The sequence below is a fragment of the Lonchura striata genome, chromosome Z, assembly GCF_050655825.1.
Source record: "Lonchura striata isolate lonStrDom1 chromosome Z, ASM5065582v1, whole genome shotgun sequence".
NCBI lineage: Eukaryota > Metazoa > Chordata > Aves > Passeriformes > Estrildidae > Lonchura > Lonchura striata.
This window is the reverse complement of record NC_140740.1, coordinates 61,239,943-61,257,981: the sequence shown is the minus strand read 5'-3', so window position 1 is coordinate 61,257,981 and position 18,039 is coordinate 61,239,943. Positions and strand designations below refer to the sequence as shown.

The window sequence follows — 18,039 nt, the reverse complement described above, 5'->3', positions numbered from 1 at the left end:
AGAGCACTGTGCATGAAAAGGAGAGGGTCACTATGGCAAACTTTATTCTCCGGGCAGTGCCATGTGTGACATGGAAACACAGGATGTGGAGCTGTGTTTCTTGGGGGGTCTGTGGCACAGGAGAGACTCTGTTCCCTCGATGGACTGAGTATCGATTGTCTGGAGGGTGGAAACCTGATTTGGGTCCAGATTGTGTCTCACTGTGGTTTGTTGGAGTTGGGTGGTGGGAGGAGGAATGCTTTGCAAGGTTTCCATTTTGATCTTTGTGTGTGGTTTTTTTCTTCCTTTTTCCTTTCTTTCTTTCTTTTGTAGTAGTAGCTTGATAAAATTTTTTTCTGTTATTAAGCTTGGGCCTGCTTTGCTCTGTTCTCAATTCCATTTCACAGCATTCAGTTGAGAGATTACATTTTCATGGGGGCACTGGCATTGTGCCAGTGTCAAACCATGACAGCATGTCTTTTATTACTGCCCTCTGCAGAGGGAACAATAGCCTACAGCAAAGATGAGTCAGTAATACTGCCTGCTAGAGCTTGTTGGATGCCTCTCTTCAAGTTTAATGCTTGGACAAGCATTAAACCTCTGAGGGCAGGAGGATCCTCAAGTTCTTCCTCAGGGAGACTAGCTCACAGAGAAGTGCTAAGAATCAGGTAAGAAGAAACTTGCCTTGAAGACAGCCTCTGTCTTAGGTGTGGTGTCCTGTGGGACACTGCATGTTCCCCAAACCCATGCCCTTCTGTTTCTGTGCTTGTTCAAGGCATCTAGAGCAGTGACAGTCACAGCAACTTCACAGAGCAATGCTGCACCTTCATAACTGAACTCTGTTGCTCAAAGACATAGAGTAATATGCAACCACTTTATGCCCATACTAAAAAATAAGTCAAGTTTTAGCATTGAGGCATTTGATCAAATAAATCTGTAGAACAGAAAATTTTACTTACTGTCATATACTGTTTCACACCATTAATGTACATGCTTCCACCCTTTTCTCGGTTTTGAATCAGTTTTGAAAGGCGCTCATAAGCCAAAAATTCATTGAAGAAAGTTTTGTAACCTAGTAGTCCACCAACAATAAAACTGTCTTCCCAGTCTACTCCCATCATGAAAGAAAATGGCATGAAGACATAAGCACAAATGTTCTGCAGAATGTATAAGAAAAAAGCAGGTCAAAATACATGTCAAAGAACAATAGCAGACAGTAAGTTTTCTAAACTTAAAATAAGGATGGTTTTATATTAGCAGAGGAAAATTAGCTGTCAATTTTTGCTGCCACAAACTCTGGGAGACATTTTAATTGTCAGGAATGCTTGAGTACCTTTTAAAACATTAATCCAGACTCTAGATATAGCAAAATATTTATATATCCCTAGTGTTATATTTAAAATAAAACAAACGTTTCTGTGCCTTCTTTTCCATCAAATAATGGCTTCAAATCGGGCACAGTGTTTGAGAAAAAGAAAGAAGATTGAACTGAAAGAGCTGATAAGAGAACTGAGGATTCTAATTCTTCTTCTAGATTAAATCAAATGTGTTAATGAACATGCTTAATTACTGGACTCCAACTGGTGTAAAAAAGAGTTGTCTGCATAAAGCTGTCCATCTGATACAATTAAGGCTGTACCTATTTTTTCCTGGCTTTATAAGATTTATGCAAATTGAAAAAGAAGTCCCATATCACAATGTAGCTTATTTCAATATAAGAGAAAATAGCTCCAAATGTGAAAGGCTTTTGTCAGATTGCCCTTAGGGAATATAATGGAGGTCTTTAAGCAGTTACTATTTCTGGCTGGTTTCTCTGCTCACAGAAGGTTACACATTAGTGTCTCTCCCAAGATTGCCTGCATGCTTCATGTCTTTGTGTCTCAATTCCTTGTGGACTATGTACCTGTCCACCCAGCAATTATGAAAATACCAGCCCTTGCACAGGTATGCCTAAGGCATGCATTCTTGTGCCTCTCCTCAGCTATGGGTGTCCGGGGTGCAGTGAGATACCTGTGAAAGCTCGGCAGGGTAATAACTTAGTGTTGCTGAAGCCGTATCTGTTATGAGTGACTATTCACTTTGGCAGCACCTTTAAGACAAGTTATATCCATGTTTCTCATTGGGCTTTTATTAGGGTCTTGCAAAACTAAAAAGGCCCAAACCAATGAAACTAGGGGATTGCATTGGGTCAAAAATGACAAATTTACCTAGGTTCAAACAGAAGCACTGTTTGAAACCTATTTTCTCTGTTGAGTGATTTGGGTACAGTTTTACTTTGTAACTGTATTGACAACTAGCTGATATCAAGTAAGTCTGATTTCAGGAAAGTCGGGCCTTTCCCCAGTGTCCCTATCTAAGTAAACATAGTGAGCATTAAAGGTTTGATGGGACCTTCTGAAGCTAAAGCAAATTTTATGTTTAGCTGAAGGAGATGTTAATGGCTTGGCAAGCATGTAACTGACAGATGTACTGCACTGCCAAGTCAGAGGAGGCAGGTGCCACCCTGCTCTGTATAAAGATACCCTGAGGGTTGGCAAGAACAGTGCAGAGGGAAACTATATGCAAACTAATAGATACAGAAATTCTTAAATGGCAAAATTTTTACTTCAACTGTTAAGAAAATTTTCAGAACGTGCAAATAAAATATGGGTTTTGATCATGTTAAAACACAAAATGAGAACAAAAACAACAACAAACAAACCACACAAGCATTTAAATTTGAGAAAGACAAATTATGCATGTATGTCAGCTGCACAAAGAATCTGGAGATCATACCTCAAAGGTCAGCTGTGGATAGTCAAACAAGTTGCCCACCCAAGAAAGGGCTGAGTCGAGGAAGCTCAGCAGGGCAAGGAAGGAGATCACATTCACGGCAATGTTTGCTACCAGCCCGATGGAGGTAGAGGCACCCTGACTGGCTGCTTCCAGCAGATTCTTTGATTCACTTTGCCAATGAAGAGAAAACCAGAGTGTAAATATCTTTAAATTCAAGAACAAATAACAGAACTAAAAGGTACATACATTTGATTAGAATTCTAACACTGAAGCTGTCTGTACGCTCATAGAGAAAATAATGAAGAAAAATAATGAGGTGAGGTAGGCTTTTTCTGTCAATCCTCATAGCAGACACTTGTGCATATGCTTGTGGTGCCCTGAGGATGAATTCTGCCGCATTCAGGATTGAGCAAGATATGGATCAGACCTCAAAACTGTAGCACTGCTTGGATTAGGCAGTGGTCACTGCTCTTCTTCCACACAACCCTTACAGAAATACTTGGGCCATTCAGAAACAGATACTTAGAAGCCTATTCACTTTGACTGTCAGTCTCAGGAGAAGTGTCCCTGCAGATGAACAACAAATTTGCTGCTGCTGTGAAATGATTTCTTTGCCTTTGCTTTTTACACGTTTGCATTTGCAGATTCATTTCAGAAAAAAACCAGCAACATTACAAATGGGAAAGTCTCCTGGCAGGTCACCTCAGGTAGACACTTCCCTCTTTCTTTGGAGAGTTTATAGCTTGGCCCAGGTGTTTGGCATGTGTTAGATTGTAATGGGGCACATTAACCTGACTTTATAAATTAACCATTTGCAGTATTTAGTCTGTAATTTATTGCCTGCACACCTACCACGTAATCACCCTAAAATTTATGTATGAGGAGTTATTTTCCAGACTTCATTTTTGCAGTAGTATTAACTAGTACCTACATCAGCTTACCCTTTTGCCATTTGTATGCCACTCCTCAGAGTTACCAGAGGCTTTTCAGTTTCAGGCCAGAATAATTTGGAGGCAGCTAATGATGCTGGTGCTGACATAACGGAAGCAGTCAGCAGGTGGGAGGAGGAAACCTAGAATTCCAGGTGACAGAATGTACTCCATGATAACCATATTACACACAAACATGTAGGAATGCAATTAATTTTTTCAGTTGTTGGTATGATTTTTCTACAGGAGTCATTAAAAGTTCATATTACTCATAAGGAAATTAAGAGAATGAGCTGTTAGAAGACCAGGGATTTTTGTGGCTAATTCCTTCAGAGACAAAAAAAACCCCTACAAACAGTGGGAATTATTGAGGGATACTTTCAAAACATTGTAGCTGGGTGAAATACTTAAAATATTTCAGAAAAACTATACATTTTCTAGTTATTTTCCCCTGTCTTACCCCAAAAGAAATATATGCTCCTAAGACACTTCCAGCTATAGTTGAGAAACCTGCTGTCATGACTGCATGGAGTTCAGATTTGGTGATATATGGTAAGTAGGGCCGTACCAGGAGAGGAGACTCTGTCTGGAAGTGAAAAACAAGCACCAAATAAGAAATCCCTAATAAAAGCCCAAAGATTTCTTTTAAGGATTTCTTTTATTAAGAGCAGGAAAATGAATGTCTGCATCATACTCTCTTAGGTATCTTTGACTAGTTAATGCTAGTGCTAGCAGGTGCTCCAATTTCAATACACTGGGCTTTTTTATCCCAAGAAAGAGAATGTCTGAAGACAATTCTGGCTGGTTTGCTGTCTCCCTGAAGAGCACAGTGAAACTGTCAAGAAATTCTGAGTGACTTAGAGACAGCTACAGGTCTGACCCACAAATAAAGCTGTTAGTCAAATGAAACACACCCCTCTGGCATATGTGTGAGCACATCCTGGAGGCAGTGTCATGCAATGGTACCACTCTAAATCTTGAAGCAGTGTGATGTGGTAATGCAGCATTGCTAAATATCATGCTAGTAGTGCATTTGGGCTTGGATGTTAATTTTTGATCTTTCTACACTGCTTCTAAGCTTGGAACAGATATTGTAAATGTGGGTTTCATACATTTCCCATTAAAGTGGTCTGTTAGGTGCTGTCCACTCTTTCTGTGAATAAGGCCTTATACTGCTAACCCTGCATCTCTCTCTCTCCTGCCTTTCCCTACTTTTGTGCCATCTTTTCATACCACTTGCCTTCTCAACTGAAAAAGAACCCTGAATTGTTACTTCTTCAAGCTTTGGAGTAGTCTATCAGGGAGATCAATCATCTACATTATGCTTAACCTTCTGTTGGGAAAATATATCGCTTTCCAAATCCTTTGCACTGTGCATCACTGCCAATACTGCCGATGAACATACTGCAGATTTGGAAACAAATTATCAGACTTGATGTAGTGGAATCCTAGCTTTGAAAGAGATTAATTTTTTAACACACAACTGTTCAATGAGCAGCATTATTTCCTTAAATTCTGTAATATTGTTACATGTTAGCATGTTTTTCTGTGCTCCAGCTCACCTGTCCCACAAATATGTTACCCGCAGCTACCAGAGACTCAACAGGAGTTGTTCCCATGAAGACATGCATTATCCAACCAACCTAAAATGATTAAAAAAAAAAAGACAAAAATTTGTTCTGCCTGTTCTATACCCTTCTTGAGTTAATCATATCAATCTAAGAGTTCAGAGATATGTTACAGTACTTCCTCAGTTAATGATTTCAGCTTAAATGTATAGCGTATTCATGTAATTGGTACATACTAAAATAAGACAGAGAAGTCATTTAACAGAAATTAAAGTACTCCAGGCTCCTTCTGGGCATAAAAATGTTAAACTAAATTAAACAAAACAGATATTTTGATGTGTTCTCATTACTTACATTCTTGTCCAAAAATACTTGGATCATATGAAGAGAAAAACTGTCAAACTTAGACTAAGATAAAAATGTCTCATTGCAATTTTAGCACACTAATGTCAGCTAGGTGATGTTCATGGTACCTATATAACGATCCTGTGAATATAAAGGGCAAAGAACTTTTCATTTAAGAATATCTTCAAATTAGGTTTAACTAACACCATAAAGGAAGATCTTTTCCCTCATGACAGGTTTATTGGACAGAGACAACAGAAAGTGGACGTGGTCTTGTATTAGTAGACAGTAGCACTTGACATAGATGCTGACAGAAATAAACACCTAGAGAGTGAGGTCAGGAACATGCTTTGATCTTATCTGGGTATCTGTGATAAGAAGGTGTATGTAATTGCTACTGAAATGATTAGCATAAATCTACTCTGTGATTTAATCTCTATCCTGCACTTTGAGGGCTGAGAGAAGGGTGGGCAGAAAGGAAGATTTAAGCACGTATGGCATCTGGGGAACACTTTTAAAGCTAATGAGGCAAATCGAACAATTAATATGACATAAGCAATGAAACCAGACTGAGACATTCCAGTCAAGAGTTTGCAATAGTAACATTTGGAGCTATTTACAGGCTATGGCTCCTATGCATGTGTTCAAAACATTTTCCACACTAGCCAAATGAGCATCTAATTGGCAAAAATGCATACCTTTCCAACAAGCCACTGCATGAATCCAACATGGTAAAGCATAGACATAACCGTACTGAAGAAAACCACAATTGGCAATACCTGATTTGAAGACAGAAATCATTAAAACTTCTACAGTGGTTTCCTTCCTGACCTTCCTGTTTGTGGTGTAATTAAATAATTTTCATTTATCTACATAGCTTTCTAATACAACTGCAATTGTTTAGAAAGTGTTTCACTTAGCATAATATACATAAGTTTATAGTTATGTTTAAGTCAATTCAAACATTTACATGCTTTAAAAAGAATCTATTCTAAAGGTATATACTTAGTAAATACCAAAAGTGAATATAGGTCTCTTACAGTGTATACTGAAAAATACTTTCTTTCAACATAATTTAAAAGAATTGCATGAATGCCTAACCCACTCTCTGATGGGCTATTAAAACCACTCTCTGATTGGGTTTTCACCCTAAATAAAACTAATATAACTTGATTCTCAAGTATGTGAAATACACAGAACACCACTACCACCACTTCTATCCACCCCCAAAAGGTCCAAAATTAGTCAGACAGATTAGTTACAGCTAAACCAGTATCACTATCATGTGAAAAGGGGAGGCTTCCTAGACTCTTAGTGTGAGAGATTTATATGCCCCTTAGCATATAATTTGTCTGCCAGTGTCCAAGGAAAGCCAAGACCCTAGCAGCTGATCAATCTTTCAGCATCCCATTATGGAGACCCTTAACTGAGCAGTCCTGATGGATTGGAGAGTGGTTTGACTGTCTTGGAGAAACACACCACCAGCACAAGGGAATCCTCTCAGCAGGTCTTGCTCTTTACTAGAGTGTATTACCTGCTGCCAACTGCCAGCACCCATGAAGGATTCACACTAATAATTTAAGGAATAACACTCTTATTAATATAAAATTGTGACATGTTAAGATTAGAAGATTGTTGCTGATTGTATCTGACTGTAAAAGGAATACAGAGACAGGCTCTAATCCCAAGTAAAAGTATTCAAAGGACATAGAGCCTGGTTCTTACCAGTTTACAGGTGTCCCTATGGGGAAAAATACAAGTTCAGCACATTGACTGAGCCCAGCAGTTAAGATGGAGTTTTCCCTAACTTTCCCCTATTCTCAACTTACTTATATTCTATTTCTTTATGTTTATCTGGAGTTTGAGTGACTCTAGTCATATCTTTGTCACTGATTAGCATAAAATTCTCTCCCTTTGCTTTTAAAAATACAGTCAAAAAGAATGTAGAGAGCATTCATATGTGTGTTCATACATCAGGAGTGGGTAACTTTGACATGAAGGTGTACATTAATTTTATTATTAGGTTTTAATGAAGCAAGTTTGTTGAAGGAGAGGGATTTTGCCACAGTTGCTGGCTCACCAGTGGAACATCTTACCCTCTTTCCCTGCCTGGTATGCTGTTTATCAGCTGGTGTGTGGTTTATCAGCTACAAACTACCACCAAGTTCCCATCCCTGCAAGGATTTCCACAGTGTCTGGCTGTGGTGCCTCAACTCTGCTCCACTCTCCATTCTATTCCCCTTAACAGGTGATGGAGAATCATTCTGGAAAGGTTTCAAGTCATCACCAACCATATTCCATTCAGAAAGCAGTAATTGTGATTTACCCTGCATTAGAACTCCTGTTAAAATGTGAATATAATCCCTGTTTCCTCTAAGTGCATCCCCAGTTACCAGCCCACAGGGTCCACAGTCAGTTTCCCACAACTATGAAGACTAAGAAGCTTTCATGTGTGTTCACTAATGACATAATTATTTATAAAAAAAAAACAGAACTGAATGAAAAACAACGTAAGTAACAAAATGAAAAACAACAAACCACTTTGTTAGTTCAGATCTTTTCAGTATATAGACTCTATGCCTTTCTAGAGCAGAGTTGGTACTGTAAACAATTTTGATAAACATTTAGAAACTCAATTTTGATGATCAGAACCTTTCACTGAAAGGACAGAGTGCAATTAACCAATACTGTTGTGCTGTTTAATAAATTAATATAATGCTGTTTCTCTATCTTGGTTCCTTGATTCTTTTTGCAATTCTGCAGGGATAGTTTGCCATGCAGTAACAGCAGACAGTTTAGTTTAGTAAAATTATTACCTTTCTCCCCTGCCTTTTCTTTTGTTATTACCATACAGAGTAGGAAATTAAAACTGTTGGCTGCTCTCAACTCCCCTCCAATTTGTGGCTTGATATTTAACTTTTTCCCTATTTTCCTTTACAGAAGTTGCATTGATGTTTAAGAAACAACCTGCTTTTTCTTACACTCCTAAAGTTTGACCTTCAAAGCAAAGCTTTTCTCAGGGAGCCATAGTTCTCCTGGTGTAAAAAAGAAGCTACAGATTTAACAGAAGTCTAGTTTCTTCCTTGCTCAAAGCAAATTTTGTCTTTCATAGTCAACAGGATAGAAGACTTAATACTAAAAGGTCTTTTCCATCTACTTAAGTACTTGGAAGTGCTTATTTATATGGGCAAGTGTTTTTTTTTCAGAAGTCTGAAACTCTGCATCTGCCTGCACAAATACATATTTTAAATAAACTGGTTTATGCATGCAAGTATGTGCATTTTTTACTAACTAGTGCTTCCAGAACCGTGTGCTCAAAGACACTGTGGGACTGATAGAAATGGTCAGAACATATACAAGTGTTCATATGCACAAATGGGATGTCCACTTCACCTGGCAGAAAACTGATATGTCCCTGCATATTGCCAAGGATGCAGTATGGATACAACTGGATCTGACAGACATATCCTGTCCCTTGGCTTATCTCTCAGGAGCTAGGCATTGTCTTTTGGAAAATACTTTGGAATATCTTGGGGCAAGATTTGAAGAGCTCATTACAACATTCAAACCCCATAAAATGTCTGAAAGACAAAAAAAAGCACTTTGGACCAACTTAATGTCTAAATAAATGGCAAGTGATTCAAGGGAGAACAGGCTGGTTGTCACTGTTGTTGGAAGAGGGAATTCCCTGTCTAGAGGAGGAGCAGATGGAGCATGTTTTGATATTGCTGTACACTTGTCTGCAATTCCATTTACCATATATATATGTATATATTCCTATATATATGCACCTCTGAAAACCAACTGGTTTTCTTGTTTTTCAATATGAGAGCAATCTACTTGTTCCTCTTATCATCTAGAAATTCCATGGTTTTGCTGGCTTGAACCATAGGATAAGACTGATGCATGTTTGCCTACACAGAAGCAAACTTTTGGCTGTCTAGTCCCTAGTTATGGCTTTAGTATGCAAAGTATTTTGCATCATTGGTGAGGACTCAGAACCACCTTGAAGGAATTATATTCATAAAGCATTGCCAAAAAACATGAGAAAAATTACATGGGGGGAGGTGGGAATTAAAAAAATTTATTCCTAAAATATGTAGTTGAGAATCAAAATTGTTATTTGACTGCTCAAATAAGTAAAGTAAATACCTTCCAAAGTAAAGGTAGGATGAGCCTGGAAAGGGAAACAAAAGGTACAAAAGAACTGCTCTTAAAATCTAATTCATATTTATTGATGAAATGCCTTAATTTTTTCCTTTCTAAGATGTTCTTACTGGCCTTAGTAGCAGGCTAGCACACATAGCACTTTCTCTCTCAAGTAATGAAAGAGCTAAGTCGGCAGAACATCTAGTTTGGAATATCAACTCAAGAAAAAAATAAGAGAAAAGGCATGTAAGCTCACGGTCAGATATCTGAAATACCAAAAGAATAGTCTCCAAGTTAAGTCCTAGTACATTTCTCATATTTGTTTGAGGTTTACTTGTTATTTGGGTTGGTTTGCATGTTCTTGATTCCAGCCTAAGCAGGCATTGTGGCATGAGCTACTTCTCAGAGCAAAACCACAAAAGATGTTGGTGCAGATTAGAGAGCACAGAGCAGATAAGCTGTATTCCAGCTGTTTCCCAAAAAGCTCTCTTAAGACAGAGATAGGAAATTTCCCTGTGATCTTACTAATGCAATGTAATTCTTCTTACTGATGCAGCTTCCAGCTCTTCCCCCAGGCATAAATAAATACACATCTAGACCCTCCACTTCTTCAGGGGGAAAGTCTATGACAAGGTGGTCTGTACAGCACTTAAGGGCACAACAGCATAGATAGCATGGCAGAGCACTTTTAGTCATGGAGAGGTGGGGAAGATAGAAGGAGGTAATATTTCTGTCAGTGTCCAGGTACGAGCCTTTTAACCTATTCCAAAATTCTGTCTACATGCAATATATGTTGTTATAATTAGACTAAATAAGCGCAATCTGACTCAGTGTTTGGCAGTGAATGAAAGTGTTCCCACATTTTCTATTCAGAATATCACATAATAAGGAAGAGTTTACCTGTTGATTTCTCTGGTGACTAGATAGGTATCACAAGCTACATAATTTATTTCCTAGCTATACTGTTCCAATTGCTATTGTTTATCTGCCACATACAGCGTATAACAACCATCTTACCTTAAAAGCAAAGAAATGATCTGTGTATTTGTCACCAAACACAAACTTGGCACCTGCATCAGAGTACTCCAGAAAAGTCTGGGGACAGAAAGCAAAGTAAAATAGCCATAAACTCTGGGTACCTGCCAAAACCCAACAAAATACTGCTAGTTGTCTTGCAGAAATATGGTGAGATCCAAGAAGCTTGGGCTCTGATTTGTAGGGGTCCAAGCCTTGCTGACTGTATTTGGCTGAACTGAAGGTATCTGCTGTGCTCTGCTGAGTACCAGACACAATAGAGGCCATAAGCTACACTGAAAAAAACATGTACTTTTTAATTTCAATGCTGTGGTGCACTTCCATGCTCCATTAAAATGGAGATTTGACAGCTGAAGTAATGAGTTTTGAAAGGTGCAGCCAAGAGCTAGCCTGAGGGAATCTTCTACTTTTAAATTTTGATCCAGTGCATTTTTATACTTCTGATGCAAAAATATGCATTTCTGATACAGTTAAATTGGAGTTAAAACGCAGTTTGTAATAGTGACAGTAGTTAGTTCTGACAGGATAGACTGTAAGACTTGAAAACATGAAGCTAACAAAAGGGGGCACCAGACCTGCTCCACTCAGAGACTGAGAACCTGATGACAAAATCCAGATGACTCCCACTGCCTGCAGATTAGACAGACATCAGATATGTGCCTTTGCTCCTGCACAGAGACAGTACATTCTGCTCTGTCTGGTTTTACATGTCCTTAATTACCTGTGAAGAACAACTGTCAGAATAATATCCCTGAAGTGAAAAGTCTGAATGTCCTTCAGTGGGTACTCTCTAGTGTGTATTTTGGATATTGCTTATTCCTTACTTTACAGCAACTGACTTTTAAAAAAACTTTGTGTCTGCAGGGATACCTGTGGATAGATCCCATCCAATTTCTAGAGATCCCTTCCAGCATGCAGATCTGGATTTTGACTCCTGTATGTAGCTGAATTAATTTCTTATATATCATGAGTACTATGAAATGTTGCTGACACCAGGAATGTTGCTGCTTTGAAGATAATTAGGGCTGTGACCTAAATCTCAAGGCTTTTCAGCATACTGTGTTTATTGCAAGGATGATTTGAGCCATTTCTAAGAGCTCCTCAGTGCCCTGACACAAGATAAATTTGAGCTTCAAGAATGCAAACTTAAAACTGTAGCCCAATGATGGTAAAGCCATTAATAAATGGTATTACTCAGGCCATTGTATTAAGTAAACAAAAAAAAAAGTGAAGGTTGATCTCAGGAAGTCAATTACCTTTCTGATAATCTCAAGAGAAGAAAAAAACAAGGGACAAATGGATCCTTGAACAGCTTGTTTGTATAATGTAAGACTCCCAAGACAGAAAATTATATAAAACAAGTAAGGGTTTTGCTCAATAGCTTACCTGGATCTGAATGCCTAGCCAGTTAAATACATCAAAACCCACTTTGGTCCTCAGAATAAGAATACCAAGAATAAACTGCATTCCTATTCCTGAAAATACTGGTCTCCAAGCAACCTAGATAGAGAGAAAAATAAAGAATCTGCTTGTTGTTTAAGTAAATAATAGTTTACCTTGGATGTTTGTTTAAATAATGTAAAGAGATAGTCTGACTATACTGCAGAATGGGAACAGCTGCCAAAACAGGTTTTAGGGGACAGAACATAAGGAGATTTTGCTACAGGGTTTGTCCTTGGGTAATTTAAACTCTTTTTAAATCCCCTAGCTTTAAAGACTTTTGATACTTGAGAACTGCTCAGTTTTATACTGTGATTTATCATATATCACAAAATTTAAAAAAATCATAATATAAAATCACAGGAGAAACTGCTGCTGCCTGTGATGAGTTTCCCTTCACTACACTGACGATTCCTGTTCTGCTGCCTCAGGAAACATCTTTGTTTCTGAAAATTTGTTTATGAAAATTGAATCAAATCACTTACAAAACAAGAGATGAGATGGCATTCTCTAATTTAACCAGGTCATATTTGAATTACACAAACCAAATAGGTGTAATGAGGACTCATGGGAGAGCATAAAATATTTGGAGTGTGAGTTTTCACCTCATTTGGAGACAGCAGCAGTTGCAAAGGATAGGGCAAGTTCATTAGTCCTTGCTGACAGGACTTCACCTGTTGAGAAAGTCTCAGCACTTATGGAAGTAATGAAAATTATTAGGAAAACTTGATGACCTGGACAATGGATGTATGATTAATGAAAGGATGCAGAGGTATACGAGGCATGCAAACAGGAGCAAAAGCTGAAGTGGTAACTGTGGTGGCTGAACGAGGGCCTTTGTAATACCACAGCAAAACAGAGTGGATATTTCTAATGGAAAAGTAAAATAAATGGCATTTGTGAACCTATGGGAGTGGGTGAGAAAAATGTGAGGACATCAGCTCAGCCCCAGCTGCTGAATTTTCAGGGGAAAACAAACTTATGAGGGTTAAGAGTTACAAAAGTCTATCATATCTCTGGTTCCAGGTAATTTGTACTGATGTGATGACAATGTCCTCAAATAAGTGACTGTGATGTGGTGAGGACTATAGTGAGGCTCCTGTGGGTGAAAGCATGGGGAAGGCCTATCTCAGCTTGAACTGTATCAGGGCTGGAACAGAAGGCAGCAGCTTCCCAAATAGTGAGAGACAGGTGTTGGTACAGCCACATGCAAAATTACTTTCTTCAGAAATTAAATAGTGCTTGGTGTCAGGCAAAGCTATATTCTTACTCTTCTCACATTTTGTTACTCTTACTAGACTTGGTCCTAGGGAAGGGGAATAACTTTTTAGACACAGAATTTTAAAAATACCAAAAGATGTATAATGGAATAAATACTCACTTGGGTTGGATATTTGGAAAAGAGAAGCATCAAGACAATGTACATCACAAGTCCACCAAAAGAGATTAGCTGACGGGATCCTTGTTTTGTTGTGTCGAAGATGAGCCAGCAGATGATCATTATAATAAGAGCTGCATACAACACCCTAGGAAATAAAAAAACATCACAATAGCCTGGAAAAGATGTTTGGGATATTCCTTTCCCTTCCCATACCCAAAAACATTTACATCTCTGCGAATAAACTCTTTGTACAATGTATTACACTGAAACCTGTAGCTCTACACAACCAGGAACCTGCCTTTGTTAATGCGCCTCTGGCAACATCACTTGGTGGCATCTGGAAGAAATGCCCTCCAAGCCAGTGTATGGGAGGAAACCCAAAAAAAAAATAATGAGTGACTCTTGTCTGGGTGCTATTTCTATTATATTAAATGTGGTATCTTCCTTTCCTTTAATCTGTTTTTTCTTTCCCTTCCTTTCCTTTATTGAATCTTTAGTTCTGGGCAAGAAAGGCTGCGATATTTATGATTTGCGCTGTGCTGTTTAGCTGGTGGGCCTACAAAGCACACTCTACTAAGGAGCAGCCGATAAACAGCTAATTTCTTTGTAACCATTTGTAGTCGGTTCAGCTATCTCAGAAACAATTACATGTATATCTGTGTTTCAGTGTTTCTATGGTCCCTGCTATCAGAACAATGTTAAGCTTATTTATTGAAGGTAATTATTGAAACAACAGCCTGGAAGGCAACAAAATACATCACCCCATATACAGAGAGAAAACAAATACTGTCCCAAGTCTTTAATGCTAGTTCTGTCTAACAGAAGGTTTTACTGATTTCAGTGGTACCTAGATACGTCAATTTGATTTTGAGCTGGAGATTAAAAATATTGCAGACAAACTCCACAAAATGGCTTGGCCATCACAATGCTGAGTAACCCTCTCTACACCTGAGAGACTTTCTGTCTCTTGTAAGAAAACAGTTAAACACCTAATGTGTGATGTGTACGATTTAAGGATTGCAGGCCAGGTAATATAGCACTTACTGCCCCTGACTTGTTCCATCTGCTCATCAGAGCTCTCCTGTTCCTTTTGCTCCTTCTCCCAGAGAGGCTGCCAGATCATCTAATGGAAATGCCTCTGTGTGTCTGCTCTCCAATGTGGCTCCTGAGCAGAAGGACCACAATCTTTATAAAACCTTTCTTAGTAAAGCCATTTCTAAATCTTAAGAATAATCTGGGATATTATCCCACACACCTTGAAACTCTCTCTCAGCTAGTAGGTGACCTAGCTGGAATAGATGATAGCTGGCCAATTTTGTCTTCCTTTTTAATGATATTTCGTTTGTTTTTTATTTGGTCTACAAGACTCTTTTTTCTCCCTATTTTGCCAGGGATAACTTCACGATCCCCAATCACTGCTCAGGAATACTTGAAATAAGTGTCTGACAGATCTAATTATCTACTATTTATCTACCAGATTAATGTCTACTATCCCAAATTAAGGTTATACAACCTTATTATGACATTAAATCTGGCTGGCATGTTTTTATTCCTGAAGGTCAAGTAAAAATTGCTAGGGAGATATGTGGAAAAAGTGTCTAGATAATATACTTTAGCAGTTTTCAAGTGTTAAAGTTAAGGTTCTTATGATCTAACAGCTCTCTGAATAGTGAAGAACTTTCTGGTTTTCAGAATGAATGAAAAAGGCTACAATACACATAAACTTTTGTGAACATATTCTCTTTAAGCCATAAAATTTTCCCACATCAATTTGTGGTATTTTTCTATGCTTTCTTCCAAGTCTTTTGATCCTTAGCTACTGCATTGAAATCCTGAATGTGCTTCTCATATTTCCTGGTAAAGATTTAATTAGTCTGTGATTTTATTGAGATACGTGTGATTGACCCATCTCCCTGATCTTATGGGGAAGTAAGCTGAAATAAAATCATAGGGGTAACTTGACTAATGCATTGTCCTTCAATATAAATAGAAAGGGATTAATATTTACCATTTCAGCCAAAACCATTGTTTTCTCAGACATCGGTCTCCAGGGGAAAAGAATGCAGCAATTCTGTCTTCATATTTAGATATTAAAAAATCCCAGCAGATGAAGAAGATGGCTAGGATAGTGGTGACAAAGAGCGGCAAAGCTCTCTGAAAATTCAAACTGCAGGCTGCAATGACTACTGCCAAGTATGCTGTCACAGAAACAAGGATATACATGTCAGTTAGGTTGGTCTTTTTAAAAACAAGATCAAATTTTAAATTTATAAGAGATGATCAAAGTCAGGCCTGTGTTTATCTTTTCGGTACTTTTCTGACTCTCAGCCTAAATACTGAAAAATCTGGCTTTTTTGGATAGTTTTGTTACTTATGATATACTTACTGATATGAAAGGTGGCTCTCATTCTGTCAAAGCAGATTATATGCTTTTGCCAAGGTAAATTCATATGAAACATCTTAATTAAACCCAGAAAAATTAAACCCATCTACAAGAACTTCTTTTTCCTGTGTAAAAGGTATGAATTAAGAGCATGAGTTGTGCTCTGTTTTTCAAAAGAGGATGAGTTTATCCAATAAAACTAGAAACAAACTCTTATAAACATGTCAGTTGACTGATTTGATGACCTTAAGTAATTGTGAAGCTTAAAATTAATTTATTTCATAAAATAACTATGAAGTTATTTATTTGACAGGTTCACTGCAGATAAATGCTGGCCAAAAAAAATCCAGTTCTTGTAAAGAATTACTGGATTTTGCCTGTGTCAAAAAAGAAGGACTACTGATTTTTGTAATACAAGTTGCTTTTTATGGAATTAATGTATGAAATCGTGACTTATTCTTAGAACTCACTCACTTTCTTGAGCCAGAATATGTCTGTACTATGATAAAGCAAGACAAAATGAGTTATGAGGGCAGGATACTCAGCATGCAAGCAACACTTTTATAACTACCTCCCGGTGTACTGTCTCATAGATATATTTCAAGTCTCTGTGTTCCCAGTGTTCAAGTAGGAAGATCTCAAAAACAAACTTGGTGAAGTAGAAGGAAACAAACCAACCTACTGGCTAATTAGGAAAGGGAGAAAGAAGAATATCTGAATGATTTTGCAGTATATACTGTAATAAGACCATTTATTCCAGAAAAATTGCAGTAAATATTGAGTGATATGGGTCAGCAAAGAAAACTTTAATTTCCAGCCTGATGACTTAAGTTCAGTCCAGTTTGGTGCCTGACAGTTTATAAAGTGATTTCATGGTCTCGGACAAGGTATTGAAGCTGCAGTTTTGGAGTCAGCTGGTAATGGAGTAGTAGACACAAATACTGAACTATGCTGTTATCACAAGTGTAATTGCTAGTCAGACTTTAAATATGCTGGAGAAGCAGTTTAGCAAGATTTGTGCTTTTGTTATATTTGGGAATGAGTGGAAGTTTTGCAATCTGGAATTTTCTCTGGGACTAAATTCTACTTTGAAATACATCATTAAAGAGAGTCAAGAATTTTTATGCCAGACAAAGGCAGCACAGCCTATAATCTCATACAGGTAAATAAATAAGGCTTCAGCAATTCTGGATGTAATATACTGTACCTGTTATTAAAATTCCATAGATCACACAATGAATTTTGGTTTTATGTTTCTTGCAAAATTCACAGACTTCATCATACCTTATTTCTAAATGCCTAGGAAAAAAAGATCAACAAAGAATAGAAATGTAAGAGTTTGTAGAAGAAAATTGTGTTAAAATTATCAGAATTTCTCAGCTGAAATTCATTGAACTTGGAGAGGATTATATTTGGATCTCAAAGTCACAATATAAAGTGCCTTTTGAGAGGGACTTCTTTGGGTTGATGTTGGACGGGTGAAAAAGAAAATATGGCAGATATCTGATGGGACAATCTGTCATCTACACAATGGGCCAAAGTCAGCAGAAGAGTTCTGCTACCCTCTGAAGTACACCTCTTCTGTGAAGAGATTTGTTAACAGGGGTAGTGCAAACTCAGTAAGTAGTTAAGAGATTCAGTGTCCATTACTAGACCCACAAAGTCTATTAATACAGGTAGCCCATCATTATATGTGGAATAGTAGTATTGCTGTAATTGTAAAGGCCTAAGGCTGCATTTGTGTGTGTAAAATAACCAATACCAATCAAAAACCTCATTACAGTGAGCATAGATATTTCTGGATTTTTAAAATTTGTTTGTTATTATTAACTTTTAATCTCATCATCTCTTAGAAGTTAAAATAGTTTGTTATATTTTAATGTCATGCTGTAGTATCAGTTCTTCCAATTATAACATATTTCACTTTCTTTGTTTTCCTTACTAAAGGTAACAGCATGATTTCATGGAGGAGGTCGAAATTTAGGGAAATAGCAGTTAAGGGAGTTAATTCAACAGAGATTTCCAGTGTTAAATATGCTGATGATGTGGACATAT

At 37.7% G+C, this 18,039-nt stretch overlaps 1 protein-coding gene across 3 annotated transcripts in view; it reads right to left on the bottom strand.

The window, feature by feature from the left end:
• Window positions 1–18,039, bottom strand: part of SLC28A3 (solute carrier family 28 member 3) — a 39,335-nt gene that overhangs the window by 7,842 nt on the left and 13,454 nt on the right. For 2 of the 3 annotated variants that reach the window (XM_077790353.2, XM_085567715.1), the window contains 11 exons: window positions 17,192–17,283; window positions 15,610–15,799; window positions 13,602–13,746; window positions 12,167–12,280; window positions 10,763–10,840; window positions 6,295–6,375; window positions 5,246–5,326; window positions 4,144–4,269; window positions 3,696–3,826; window positions 2,755–2,923; window positions 939–1,136 (listed from right to left, as the gene is read on the bottom strand). In XM_077790353.2, the coding sequence (XP_077646479.2) occupies window positions 939–1,136; window positions 2,755–2,923; window positions 3,696–3,826; window positions 4,144–4,269; window positions 5,246–5,326; window positions 6,295–6,375; window positions 10,763–10,840; window positions 12,167–12,280; window positions 13,602–13,746; window positions 15,610–15,799; window positions 17,192–17,283 (1,405 nt within the window). The remainder of the gene's footprint in view (window positions 1–938; window positions 1,137–2,754; window positions 2,924–3,695; window positions 3,827–4,143; window positions 4,270–5,245; window positions 5,327–6,294; window positions 6,376–10,762; window positions 10,841–12,166; window positions 12,281–13,601; window positions 13,747–15,609; window positions 15,800–17,191; window positions 17,284–18,039) is intronic. The other variant, XM_085567714.1, reaches the window with a different exon arrangement.